General features: G+C 38.8%; 1 protein-coding gene across 6 annotated transcripts in view; it reads right to left on the reverse strand.

The window, feature by feature from the left end:
* SGPL1 (sphingosine-1-phosphate lyase 1) overlaps nucleotides 1-14,223 on the reverse strand; it is a 64,174-nt gene that overhangs the window by 29,185 nt on the left and 20,766 nt on the right. For 5 of the 6 annotated variants that reach the window (XM_031015443.3, XM_063709998.1, XM_063709999.1 and 2 more), the window contains one exon: nucleotides 6,247-6,412. The exons of the other annotated variant lie outside the window; for it this stretch is intronic. In XM_031015443.3, coding sequence (XP_030871303.2) covers nucleotides 6,247-6,412 — 166 coding nt within the window. The remainder of the gene's footprint in view (nucleotides 1-6,246; nucleotides 6,413-14,223) is intronic. 6 annotated transcript variants of the gene reach the window in all.

Below are 14,223 nucleotides of genomic sequence, written 5' to 3' on the forward strand. Positions count from 1 at the left end.
AAACCTATCCCCCCAACCCTCATGCTACCCCCCAGACTTTCCTTATGCATACACGTGCAACAGTAAAGCTATATTCTTATTTGTCTCCCTTTTTTTGCACAAAAAGTAGTACACTCTAGCACTGTAGTAGACCTTGTTTTTCCACTTAGGAGTATTATCTTAAAGATCAGTGCATCCTCATTCATTTTTATAGCTGCAGAGTATTCCATTTTATGGATGTGCCAAAATTTATTTAACCTGCCCCTTAATGATGGATATGTAGGTTGCTTCTAATATTTGCTATTACAAATCATGCTGAAATAACCTTGTAACACACACCATACTGCACACCTACAGGATAAACTACAAGTACACCTACAGGATAAACTCCCAGAAGCAGAACTACTAGGTCAAATGATATACGTGTTCCAGAATTCTTGACCTTCCTAAGGTTTCTAGATGTTCAACATTTCTCTTCCTTCCCCCAAGACTAATGGCCAGCCTGTTTTTAGTTTTGTTTTTCTTGGATCTATGTCCAGCCTCTCATCCAACACAGATTCTAACATTTTCTGGACCTACAAATGCCCTCAAAATTGTGGATGCTGGCCAGGCACAGTGTCTCACACCTCTAATCCCAGCACTGTGGGAGGCTGAGGTGGGAGGACTGCTTGAGCACAGGAGGGTGAGACCAGCCTGGGCAACACAGTGAGACCCTGTCTCAACAAAAAGAAAAAAAAGCTTGAAAAATCGCAGATGCCAGAGTCCACTCTGTCAGGCAGTACATAGAACAAATAGGGAATACAAATCCTGTCGATCATAATAATCATAAATACATGGCATCTAAATAGACTAATAGACCTTCTGATGCATTCACAATCAATGTATCTCAACTGACTCTGACAACAGCATTCTGAGGCTGGCACAGAAGGCATTATATACCATCTACAAGTGACATAAAAGGCAATGCAAGATCAAAGCATCAAAACTCGCTCAAGGCCACAGATAAAATCAGTGATAGAGCAAAGATTTAACTGAAGTCTTTGTATTTTCAGTCCAGGACTCCCAGGATTCTATACTGCTTCAAATGCACCACAGGAATTTTCTGTTTGAGTCTATAAGAATCTAAGCCTGGCTTTTATCCAAGGTGTGAACTGAATATGAACTTCTACTGCATTCCTAGGAGATCTGGGAATTCCCACTTTCCTGGCCAGAAGGAGCTCCCTCTTCACTCAACAACCACGGGATGTGTCTGCACCCCCTTTTTGTATCCATCACATCATGCCTTGCATCTCTGCTAGCTGTTTTTGCTTCAGCTGCATCCCTCTCTTTCTAACTCTCCCTAGAGGCCCCATTCTGTAAACGCCTGGGACAAAACCAGGCAACTAAGACACAGACTGAATAAGAAGACAAAGAGAGAAACCACTTGTTTGTGGTTACTTTTTGTTTAAATTTTGGAGTATTTCCTTCTAGCCCTATGTTCTACACACTGTAATACATACCTGAGATTCTGTATAATGTAAAATAACAGTATCCTCCTCACTGATAGCACTTTCTACATTATTAACAATTCTTTCTAAACATATTTTTAATGTTATAATAGTTCATCAAATGACTATAATCTAATATTGGATATTTTAGCTTCTTGTTATTCAACTATTTCTAACTGTTAAAACTGTACAGATTCAGAAATGCTTCCTTATTTGATGAAGTAATTAATGAGGTAAAAAGAAGTCTAAAAATCAGCAAACTGGACCAGCTGTCCAGAAGTATAGTAATGTGACTAGGTGGAGGATAAAAGAATAAACTAATTTTGTGGAAGTTGTGAGAAAAAATGGTACAGGGTAAAAAGAACGGAATACAGCATCAGAGATGAAGAAACTAAAAATAAAAAATTCCATGGCCCTGACCTAAAAAGATTATCTCAAAAGTCCCCAGAAGGTACAGAACGAAAAGTAATTAGAATTTTTTAGTGGGATTGAGAGTAAGGGGAAGAAGGAAGACTGGGAGATGGTCAAAAGGACAGAAAATTCCAGTTAGACGGAAGCAGTAAGTTCAAGAGATTATGGTGACATAGTAAATAAAAATGTGTTACATACGTCAAGATTACTAAGAAAGTAGATTTTAAGTGTTCTCACCATTAAAAAAGGTACATGAGGCCAGGTGTGGTGGTTCACGCCTGTTATCCCAGCACTTTGGGAGGCCAAGGCAGGCAGATCAGGATATCAAGAGTTCAAGACCAGCCTGACCAACATGGTGAAACCCTGTCTCTACTAAAAATACAAAAATTAGCTGGACGTGATGGCACGCGCCTGTAATCCCAGCTACTCGGGAGGCTGAAGCAAGTGAATCGCTTGAACCCAGGAGGCAGAGGTTGCAGTGAGCCGAGATCGTGCCACTGCACTCCAGCCTGGGTGACAGAGCAAAACTCCATCTCAAAAAAACAAAACAAAAAAGTACGTGAGGTAATCACGTTAGTTTGATTGAGCCATTCCACAATTTACACATTTGAAAACTTCATGTTGTACATCATAAACATACAATTTTTATTTGTTACTTTAAAAAAAGAATTTAAAAAGTTTAACAAAACAGAAAATGCCAGTGTAAGAACAATGCATGGTTCTTAACAGTTTACAAATTCCACTCATGCAAAAGATGCCATTCAGTCCTCATATTACCCATGACTAGGTAAAGCAGCTATTATGATGTCCATTTTATTGCAAGGAAATGGGCTAAGAAAGCTTAAGGGTGTTGCCCAAGGTGACACAACAAGAAACTGAGAGTTTATCATTTCCTCCATGACATAAAGCTGATTTCTGTTGGTGAATTATGGACAACCCACAGTTAAAATCAACGTTAAAGTAAAAGTAATAAACTGAGCTGATAATCACAGAGGCAGAATTAAGGAAGACGCTGCTAACCCCTGCCCAGTTCATGCTGCTGCCCACTTCTCCTCTACCCCAGGCTCCATCCTTTGTTCCAGAAATACTGTCTTCCCTCAAGAGGGATTCAGTGTTGGAAGATCAGCAAAATTCATCACTAGTCCAGACTTCAGACTCCTTTAGTGCAGTGTAAATAAAAATAACTTGATTGTTCAGCAACACATGGCAAGTGAGCAAGTGCTAAAAAAAAATGAATATTCTATCAAAATTATCCCTGATCTCTGGAGGGAAGACATTCTTATCTGTGTCTAAAATTCAAGTTGGAAATCACCAAATGAAAGTGTGCTGTGTGTGTATGTGCTAAATTGTATAAAACTGTCAACATTTGACGATTTTTTTTTACAAAATTACATTTTGTATGGTTCAAACTGGATTCAGATATAGAAACAGAGAAATACAATACTGGTATCCTTCAGTAGTAAGATTTTAATTTTGTTCTTATTATATATCCATATTGTCCAACTTTTCCATAGTGAATATGTACTGCTTTTGTTTTATATCTTTAGAAACAAAATAACTCAGCTGGGCATGATGGCTCAGGCCTGTAATCTCAGCACTTTGGGAGGCTGAGGCGGGCGGATCACCTGAGGTCAGGAGTTCAAAACCAGCCTGGCCAACATGGCGAAACCCCATCTCTACTAAAAATACAAAAATTAGGCAGGTGTGGTAGTGGGCACCTATAATCCCAGCTACTCATGAGGCTGAGGCAGGGAGAATTGCTTGAACCCGGGAGGCAGAGGTTGCAGTGAGCCGAGATCATGCCACTGAACTCCAGCCTGGGTGACAGAGTGAGACTCTGTCTCAAAAACAAAAAACAAAAAACAAAAAAAAAACCTCAAATGGCTTGGAGTTCAGCCCACAAGGATTTAGATGGCATATCTCATCAGTATACTACGACTAACAATTTTCTCACGGAAAATTGGCCTCTCAGAGGCCAGCATATTCCTTTTTGACCACTAAAAGCAGATAAGTATCAGAACCTAAGATGGCTGTGTCTCTACTATTAGCTAAGCAAAATGTATGGCATAGTGAGCTGCAGAACTGAAAACAGAAGTAAATACCTAACCACAAAAAAAGAAAAATATGGGAGGTAATGCATGTTAATTAGCTCAATTTACCCATTTCACAATGTATACATATTTCAAAACATATGTTGTACATGATAAATATAAACAATGTGTATTTGCCAATTAATTTTAAAATCTGTTTTAAAAAGAATACCTAAAGTTAATATTAATCATAGCAAGTAAAATATAAATCTCAGATCTCTAAGCTTAGCCTTATTTCATAAATGTACCACCTTTGAATGGTAGTACATTTGTAAAACAAGGCGATACAATAAATGGTGGTTTCCAGAGGATGGGGGAGAGAGTAATGGGCAGTTATTATTTGATGTTTATTAAAATGGAGTTCCAGTGGGGTGATGAAAAAGTTCTGCTAATAGTGATGCCTGTACAATAATGTGAATGTACTTACTGCCACAGGACTAACTGTACACTTAAAAATGGTTAAAGTGGTAAATTTTATGTTGTATATATTTTATTATAATAGAAGGATAAGCAGAGACTGATTTTTTTTAATGAAAAGTTAAAAAATAAAAAGAAAGTACATTTCTTGCTACCCCTCAGAATCCTCTGAAGTGGGCCCCTTACTCACTGAACTGAATACTTCCTAGGAAAGGAATAAGCAAGAGCAGAAGGACACGAGCTACATCCATATCCAAGCCATTGAGCAGATGCAGAAGGGCTGGCCAGTCTAATTTCTTAGAGTTTATCAGAAAATCTTGCAAGGACTAGGAGCAGCAACTGAGGACAAGGTTTTTAAAGCTGGAGTGAGCTACAGATTTACACAGGAGAGTCAGGTCTCATTTCCACTTTAATTTAAAAACTCTAAGCAGTTGGAACTTGCTTCTTGGTTGTCAGGTTTTGCAATGTTTACTGTGCCATAAATGGCTAAGAAGCTATTTGCAGGGTAAAGAGATAAAAATGGAATCTGGCTTCTAAATTGACTTTCCTTGAACAAGAGAAGAAAAGCAGAAAAAACACGTTAAATAACCCTTTTAAACAGGTGTTATCAGGGAAGCAAAGTGGTGGGGAAATTTCAAGCAAATGAGAAACAGCTAATGATTATCTTTAATGTTACTGTTTTCTTATCCCAAGGAAGTTAACTCCCATACCCTACTAAGAGTGGGGAAAGGGTGCAGGGGAGTGTTATAGAACATCCAGCACCAAATCTACTACTTGTGTTTAGGTACTAACAACACTTACCAAGCACAGACTGCAGAGGAAAATAACTCATAAGAAGGTAACACACAACCAGGTTTCTAGGCGGGAAAAAGGTGGGTGGGCAGGAGAGGGGCTTAATCCTAAGCAAAGGTGGAAGATTCAGAAGCAGATCACTGAGACTAATCATCTTCTGCACCCTGAGAAGTGGCCTCTTCTTCCCCATGTTGATCTGGCACTGAGTCACTTCTAGGAAGCTCAAAGTATACGATCCCCTGATACCAGAAGTTCAACTCCAAGAGGAGAGAGATCCTGTACTACTTGTGCAGATATCCCCACAGCCTGATGGCAGTGCCTGGCACATAACAAGCACTCAAATGGTCACCATATAAGTGCTGTTCCAATTTCACCTAATCTTTACTGAAAAGGATAGCACAAAATGAAAGCAATAAATTCCTGCTCTGGGAACTCCAGGTGACATAATTATGTTCTAGGGAAGAAACTGGTACCAAAGGTTTAAGCCATACTGAGATTTCTGTGGATCCTTACAATGACTAATTCTGAGGCGTTTTTACATGAACTACAAATCCAAAAAAAATCAATGTAAGGAGTATTAGTTATACAAGAGTCCTGTTATAACTTGACCAATCAGAAGACAAAGTACTGCTTTACATTTAAATAGATTTTAAAAATAAGAACCAAACCAGGGCCGGGCACGGTGGCTCACGCCTGTAATCCCAGCACTTTGGGAGGCCGAGGTGGGCGGATCACGAGGTCAAGAGATCAAGACCATCCTGGCCAACATGGTGAAACCCCATCTCCACTAAAAATACAAAAATTAGCTGGGCGTGGTGGCGCATGCCTGTAGTCCCAGCTACTCGGGAGGCCGAGGCATGAGAATCACTTGAACCTGGGAGGTAGAGGTTGCAGTGAGCCAAGATCAGGCCAGTGCACTCCAGCCTAGCAACAGATGGAGACTCCGTCTCAAAAACAAACAAACAAACAAAAAAACAACCAAAAGGCAATAAGTTAGTCCTATCTCTCAGCAATTAGTTTGAGGCTAGTGACACACCACTATACCTTTACAGAGGAGACAGCATACTTACTCTCTGGCTGGAAGACAAACTCATATCCCCAGACTATCAGCAGGGTCCACACGACACTCCATGCAATTAGCTGCCAGGGCTCATACTTGGTGCAATGCCCATTTACATAATTCTTGGCTTTTGTGGAGTATACTTCCAAAATCTCTAAGTAGGGCTCAAAGGCCTTCTAGAAATACAAGTGAAAAATAAAAACATTACATTTAGAGAGAGAAAAAAAGTCTGTTCTTAGTTTGTACTTCAACTCATTTTTCAAGGGCAAGGTCATTCCCAATCTTGCCCTTCTTCAGCAATAATCTTATTATCATCTACAGCCCTCAAGGCTTCTGTACCAGTCACTCCAGCAGCACTCCACTGCCACTTAACAGCTAGTGGACTTTGAGACTATTTTCAATCTTGTGCCTATTTTATACAGTAAGAGGGTTAAGCTAGATCGTCACTTCAGCCCTAAAGTTTCTATATGACTGCCAGAATCACTGTCCCACTCTCTTAACTCACACTAATACCCCCAATATGAATGTCATTTCTCTTCTCTATTTGAATCTTTCCTATTCTCTACCCCAGTAGTCAGCAAACTGGTTCTGTAATGAGCTTGATACTAAATTATTTTATATTTTAAGTGTTGCGAAGCAAACATTCTCCTTTACAACTACTCATCTCTGCTGCTGGAGTACAAATATAGTCAGTGCGTAAACAAAGGAACATGGCTGTGTTCCAACACAATGTAATTACGGACACCGAAATTTGAATTTCATATAATTTTCATGTTCATAAAATATTCTTTAACAATTTTTAAAATGTAAAAATCATTCTTAGCACAAGGACCATATAAAAGCAGGCAAGAGCCAGATTTGGCTCGTAGGCCACAATTTACCAATGCCTGCTCTAAGGCCTTACTTGACTATAATCTCTCAGTCAGCAACTGTATCTTACTATCATGTGTATTCCTCACAACACCTGGTACGAGCAAGAAAAAACCTGTCCTCTGTAAACTTACTAGAGTATCTCATTCACGAGAATTCCTCTCTCCCTTTAAATTCTCCTCCAGTACTCATTTTTGATAAGTCCTATACAGAGCTTATCACAACCTGCCTTGCAGTCTACTCATCTGTTTCTTATCTCCCTGACTATATGGTTAAGTCCTTGAAGACAGACCAGTTCTATTCATATCTACAATCCCCTACAATGCCCTGTACAAACTAAGGTCGTTTTATAGTTTACTATTCATTCACTTAATTAACATTGATTAAGCATCTCCAGGGTTGAAGGCAGTAAGCTGGGGAAGTGTTCAGGTACATATCATAGTTCCAAGTCTATACTGAGTTTACAATCTAATATCCAAGAGGTAGATGTGTGTCCACACACACACACAGGCACATACATATACAAACAAATCAAGAAAACTTCTCAGGGGAATAGCCACAAAAAGCATATGAGTGCCAAGATGGAGCACTGAGGAAGGACTATCTAACTCTGAAGGGATAAAGATAATGACGGAGAGCAAAATTTAAGCTGGTTAAAAGGATGAAAGAAAATTCTCTAGGTAGAAAAGTTAAAAGGAAAAAAGTCATACCAGAAAGAGAGGATAGTAGCTGCAAATGCATAAAAAGAGTCTGCATATGGCAAAAGTTCTATGTGGCAAAGTGTAAGCTACATGATGGCAGGGACCATTTCTGTCTCATCCAGTGCTAAATTCCCAACATGTGGCAGAGTGCCCGGCACACAATTTATACTGAATACAAACAGACAGGGGCTGACAGTGCCCAAGTAACAGTGCCCAAGTAAATGAGTGAACACTTAAATCAGAGACGTGAGGCTGGGAGAAGTATGCTAGGTCCATGATATGGTTTGGATGCCTATCCTCCAAATCTCATGTTGAAATGTGATTCCCGATATTGGAGATGAGGTCTGGTGGGAGGTGACTGGATCATGGGGGCGCATCTTTCATGAATGGTTTAGTACCATCCCCTTGGTGATAAATGAGTTCTTGCTCAGTTAGTTCAGGTGAGATCCGGTTGTTTGTAAGCCTAGGACCTCCCCCTCTCTCTTTCTTGCTCTCACTCTTGCCATGTGACGTGCCTGCTCAAGTTTTGCCTTCCGCCATGATTGTAAGCTTCCTGAGGTCTCACCGGAAGCAGATGTTGAAGCCATGTTTGTACAAATATGCAGAACCATGAGCCAATTAACCCTCTTTTCTTTATAAATTACCCAGACTCAGGTATTTCTTAACAACAATGCAAGAACGGGCTAATCCAGTCCGTGTTTAAAAAGGACTTAGAAAAACTGATATACAAACTGATAGGAACTTTTGTAAAGCAATTTGTTGGTATCTATCAACATTTTAAACGCATATTCATTTTGACCTAGCAATCTCACTTTTTGGCATCCACATACTTTGCACATGTATACAAATAAACATGTTCAAGGATATTCATTTCAGTATTCTCTGTAATAACAAAAGGGAAAAAATAATGTAAATGTCCACCCACAGAAGAATGGTTAAATAAACTATAATACGTGCATTTTATGTACCCACACCATGAAACATTAAGAAGAAGACAGATCTACATGACCTACACAGAAAAATTTCCAGAACATAGTATCAGGTAAAAATAAGTAAATTACAAACAACAGCAATAAAACAAAACAAAAGGCATGGATTTTTAAGTATGTGAGTAATTTTGTCGGGTGTGGGTATAGATCGTTCAAAATTTTCAAGTTCAAGTTCGACAGACTGGTTAACTATGATGTTAACAGTTAATATCACTATTAACTATGGTAAGACTAGAGGAGGAAGGGAAGGTAAAAAAGGTAGAAGATGTTTTGAGAAAAAGATAATGATACTGACTTAAATATATTCCTATTGGATATCCACATCCAGTGTTCTAGTACGAACATGAAAGCTTAGAAAAAGGACAGATACTCAACAAATGCTTGTTGAAAACATTTATACCTGCAACGGACTGAATGTTTACGTCCCCCCAAAATTCATATGTTGAAATCTAACCCTTAAGCTGATGGTAGGAGGAAGAGGGAGCCTTTGGGGGGGTCATTAGATCATGAAGGCAGAGGCCTCGTGAATAAGATTAGTGACTATAAAAGAGACCCCCAGAGAGCAAATTTGCCCCTTCTACCAAGTGAAGATACAGTGAGAAGACATTTTCTATGAACCACTTTTACGAAGGCCACCTTCCAGGAAGTGGGCCTCATCAGGCACCATATCTGCTGTTGCCTTGATCTTGGGCTTCCTGGCCTCCAGAACTGAGAGAAATGGACTTTTGTTTATATGCCACCACGTTTATGGCATTTTGTTATAGCAGCCTGAATGGACTCAGACAATACTCTTAGTAATTAGACTGTGGTATAAGGTAATTAACATTAGACAACTATTAAGTTCCCTGGAGGGCTACCCATGGAGACAGTTTATCTGCAATTCCCCAACAGTTCTTGGTGGCCATTCCCCAGAGCCCACTGTTGCATCAACAACCTCAATCCAAAGCAATGGCAATACCAGCCAAAACCTGGGAAAGACCAGAGGAGTCTATCATCAAAAGTATGTCATGATTTCTATCATTATAAAGACTCGTCTAGTGTGAAAGTTGTGGTCAAACCAGATGGTTAAATACTGTGCATGAACGAGATGATGAAAGAACAATTACTCAGATTAGCTTTTCTTCTGGTGATACTAATTCCTAATTCACCCAGAAAACAGAAGTTACCAATGTCAAAAGATGACTATAGATATTATGAACAATTCACAGCACTGAGCAAAAAAGTAATATAACCAGTATTAGGGTGACAGCAAAGAACCAGCAAATGCAAACTAATTTTTAAAAGCCTTAAAATTAAGATATAAAGACATTCCTCACTAACATTTAAAAATTATATTCAGCAAGAATATATTTTCTTTGTATTTGTTTTGATTCTTACGAAGATAATGGCAATTCTTAAATTCAAAGGAGGTCCTTTAAAAGGAGATATATCTAAATTCTTTAACACCAAAGACAGAATGACACTGTAGTTGGATGGGTCCTGACAAGCTTTTTGAGTAGTCAACTAGTTGATCACAGAAATTACATCTCCTGGCATCATTCTAAGGTCGTCCTAGTGTTACTACAAACAACCTAGGCTCAGTCCCCAATGTAGATGCAACTCACAACACTCACAGCTCACTGAATTATTGGGCTCTGTGGCGTAAGGTATCCTATCTCCTTGGACTAAAGGATGATGCAGTTCCTTAGGGCCTTGAAAACAGCACAAACCCCAGGCTGGGTCCTGATGCAATACTCTAGCCCTTGGGAAGCACAGAATGTAAGAGCTGAAGGGAACCTGGAAGATCAAGTCTAACATTTTCATTTTACAAGCAGAGACCCCAAAGTGAAATGACATGACTACGCTCATACAGACATGCTTGTGATTAAGTGAAGTCTAGGAACGCATGCCTTTTGACTCAGTATTCAGTACCCTTTCAAATCTTGATTTTCAGTATTCATGGGCAGAGGAGTAACACATTACAATCCAGCAGCATCCCAAGAGTTTTCTTTTCACAATTTATGTTCTTGGCAGGATCTACCCTGGATACATGGTATCATGTATAACATACTAAAATTATATAGTTAGGTCATGACTATAGATAAACATCTAGATCAACCCTGTCCAACATGCAGTCCAGGACAGCTCTGAATGTAGCCCAAAACAAATCTGTAAACTTTCTTAAAACATCATGAGACTTTTTTTTTTTGCAACTTTTATTTTTTTTAAGCTCATCAGCTATCATTAGTATATTTTATGTGTGGCCCAAGACAATTATTCTTCTTCCAATGTGGCCCAGGACAGCCAAAAGACTGGACACCCCTGATCTAGATAGAGATGGCACAGAAGTTAATGTGATTATAATTACTATTCCCACTATGTCTTTTTACTTATAACAGTACTTTTTTGTCTATATATCTCTGAATATATACTTATAATTCTTAGGCTTCTGTTTATTTCAATTTTATCAATGTATTGTGTCTCTGAAAATATATGAACTATGAATGGTCATCCACGAAGGCCACTAGCTTACTGTGCAACTCCAGGTAAATTATTTCATCAATCTTTATGTCTTTATCTAGAAGAAGAAACACAAGAACAATACAATCATAAAATAAGCTGTATCTGTATGTGTGCGTGCCTGGGCAGGGACGGGGGACAGGGGTGCTTATCTCCAACCCTTGCTTAATAGAACAGTAGTTTCAGTACAGTTTCTACAAGTAAAACATTCCTTCCTTCACTGTTATAAAATTGGAAAGGTATTCCTCTAGAAAAAAAAAAATTATTTGCCCAGTGAATGAATAATATTTTTTAAAGTATAACATTAAAGAAAAAAACAAACTCTTATAAACCTTAGTAGTAGGAATATTCATAATATTAACTACTTTAAAGAGCTATTGTCAAATAATGAGTAAACTAGCCATTCTCTTGTTTATTCCATTTCCAATTCAATGATTACATTTCAGATGATACCCAAAAGGCATCAAAATAGTACTCAATAATCCTAATCGTTAGACAAAAGGCAGCTCCTAGAATTTATGGGAGCTTGGTAGCCCACTCGCCCCAGTGACATAAAACTCTTTCAGCCTTCACTTTAAGGGTGCAAGACCTTTTCGTGAATGTACCCAACAGCAGAAGGCTACAAATATTGTAAATTTGGGGTATGCTACTTGTTAGACCACTGAGTTTCAAACTGTTCCAATATGTGTATTAGAGTCTATGTGTATGAGACTGTGTTGTAAAATACAGTCCCAAAGAAATGTATTTTACAACACAATCTAATACACGTAGAAACAGAAACATATAAAACCAAGTTTCCAAAATAATACTTAGCACCTTATTACTTGTAATGTACTCACATTTCTATTTCTTCCTTCTTTAACGCTTGATCTACTAAACTGATTTTGTGTCCCTCTAAATGGATCATAATCTGCAGTTTCAAAAGCAGTGCTTCAGAGTGATTTTACTTCTGGCTTCCTTAAATTTAGAATGTGGTTGTGTAATACAGTGAGAGAGCTTAACACTAATGTTATTTTCCACTCTACACAATCTCAGTGCTTTTTATACTTACGATTTATTCTCTTAACATTTTTGTGAGGTCAGGAATATGAGCTGAAGTAATAAGCCCAGGATATCTAGTCATGAGTTACTTCCTAACTGACAGTAGACCACAGCTATCCCCAATGATACTAAACTCTTTTAATCTCCAAATCACTTCAAGAGAGCAAAAGATTCCATATGCAAACTTCCAATAGTAGCACTATCCACCCCTTGCTACCTCCAAAAAAATCTTAAGAACTGGTACTGCTCATGACCAAATACCAATTAGGCAGTGATATTTTTTCCTTACGAAATTACTTCAGCACCAATTTATAACTAAAGAAACATTCCACAAATGAATATTACTAAAAGAGAAAAGCCATCTGGCAAGTATTTCCAGACCCACACTGGATGATGCATGTTTCCTTGGAACTAATACAATCCTTTCTCCATTACTCAACAGGGCTAACTACCTGTTATGATTTGAATGTCCCCCCTAAAACTCACGTTGAAATTTAATTGCCATTGTAACAGTGCTGAGAGGTGGGATCTTTAAGAGGTGATTTAGATCAGGAGGGTTCTGCCCTCATGAGTATATTAATGCCATTATCTTGGGAGTGGGCTCCTGATAAAGGATGACATCTTGGCCCATCCCCTCTAGCTCGCGTGCTCACTTGCCCTTCTGCCATGTTATTATTCAGCAAGAAGAAGGCCCTCACCAGATATCAGTGCCATGCTCTTGGACTTCCCAGCCTCTAGAACCATGAGCTAAATAAACTTCTATTGTTTATAATTACCCAATCTGTGGTATTCTGCTATCACAGCATAAAATGGACTAAGACACCATGTATATTTGTTTTATTCAAAAGCAATGGCATCTCCATTCAGGTAGTCCCTCAGAGCTATCTACCATGCCAACCTAGAAAGAGCTCTACTCTGTAATGTTGTCTCTGCTATACATATGCCTACTGCTGTTTAAGAGTTTCAGTCATTCAACAATTATTTTTGGAGTGCCTACTGTATGAAGGCACTATTTTACAGGGATCAGAGTTCACCCACTTGTTTCACTAAAAACCTTCTCTTCCCTCTAAAACTCAAAGATTTGGTGACCCTCTGATTACAGAGGGAATAAAACTAATTTAGAAAAAGAGGCCAAGACAACATGAACAGGAAAGAGTGAAGCACTTAAAAAGTATTAACTTTTTAATTTGGCCAAGCACGGTGGCTCACACCTGTAATCCCAGCACTCTGGGAGGCCGAGGTGGGTAGATCACCTGAGGTCAGGAGTTTGAGACCAGCCTGGCTAACATGGGGAAACCCTGTCTCTACTAAAAATACAAAAATTAGCCAGGCATGGTGGCGTACACCTGTAGTCCCAGCTACCCAGGAGGCTGAAGCATGAGAATCGCTTGAACCTGGGAGGCGGGGGTTGCAGTGAGCCAAGATCACACCACGGTACTCCAGCCTGGGTGACAGAGCAAGACTCTGTCTCAAAAAAAAAAAAAAAAAAAAAAGCATTAACTTTTTAACTTAATTAAAATTTTAAAAATAAATTTATTTTATAAAAATAATTTTATCTTTTAAATTTATTAAAATTTAATTAATGAGAATACACGGTATTATACACCTTAAAACTCTAAATGGCTTTCATGTTATTTTATCTGTATTTTATAACCTCATGAGGCTATTAGATTAAGAATGTACAGGCCATTTACACATTATAAAGTACTTGTAATCCCAGACTTTGGGAGGCTAAGGCAGGAGGATCCCCTGAGGCCAGGAGTTCAAGACCAGCCTGAGCAACGTAACAAGATCCCATCCCTACAAAAAAATTTAAAAAACAAACAAAAAAGCAGCAGGCATGGTGGCACACTCCTTGTAGTCCCAGCTACTTGGCAGGCTAAGGCA

The sequence above is a fragment of the Gorilla gorilla genome, chromosome 8 (genome assembly GCF_029281585.2).
Source record: "Gorilla gorilla gorilla isolate KB3781 chromosome 8, NHGRI_mGorGor1-v2.1_pri, whole genome shotgun sequence".
Taxonomy (NCBI): Eukaryota; Metazoa; Chordata; class Mammalia; order Primates; family Hominidae; genus Gorilla; species Gorilla gorilla.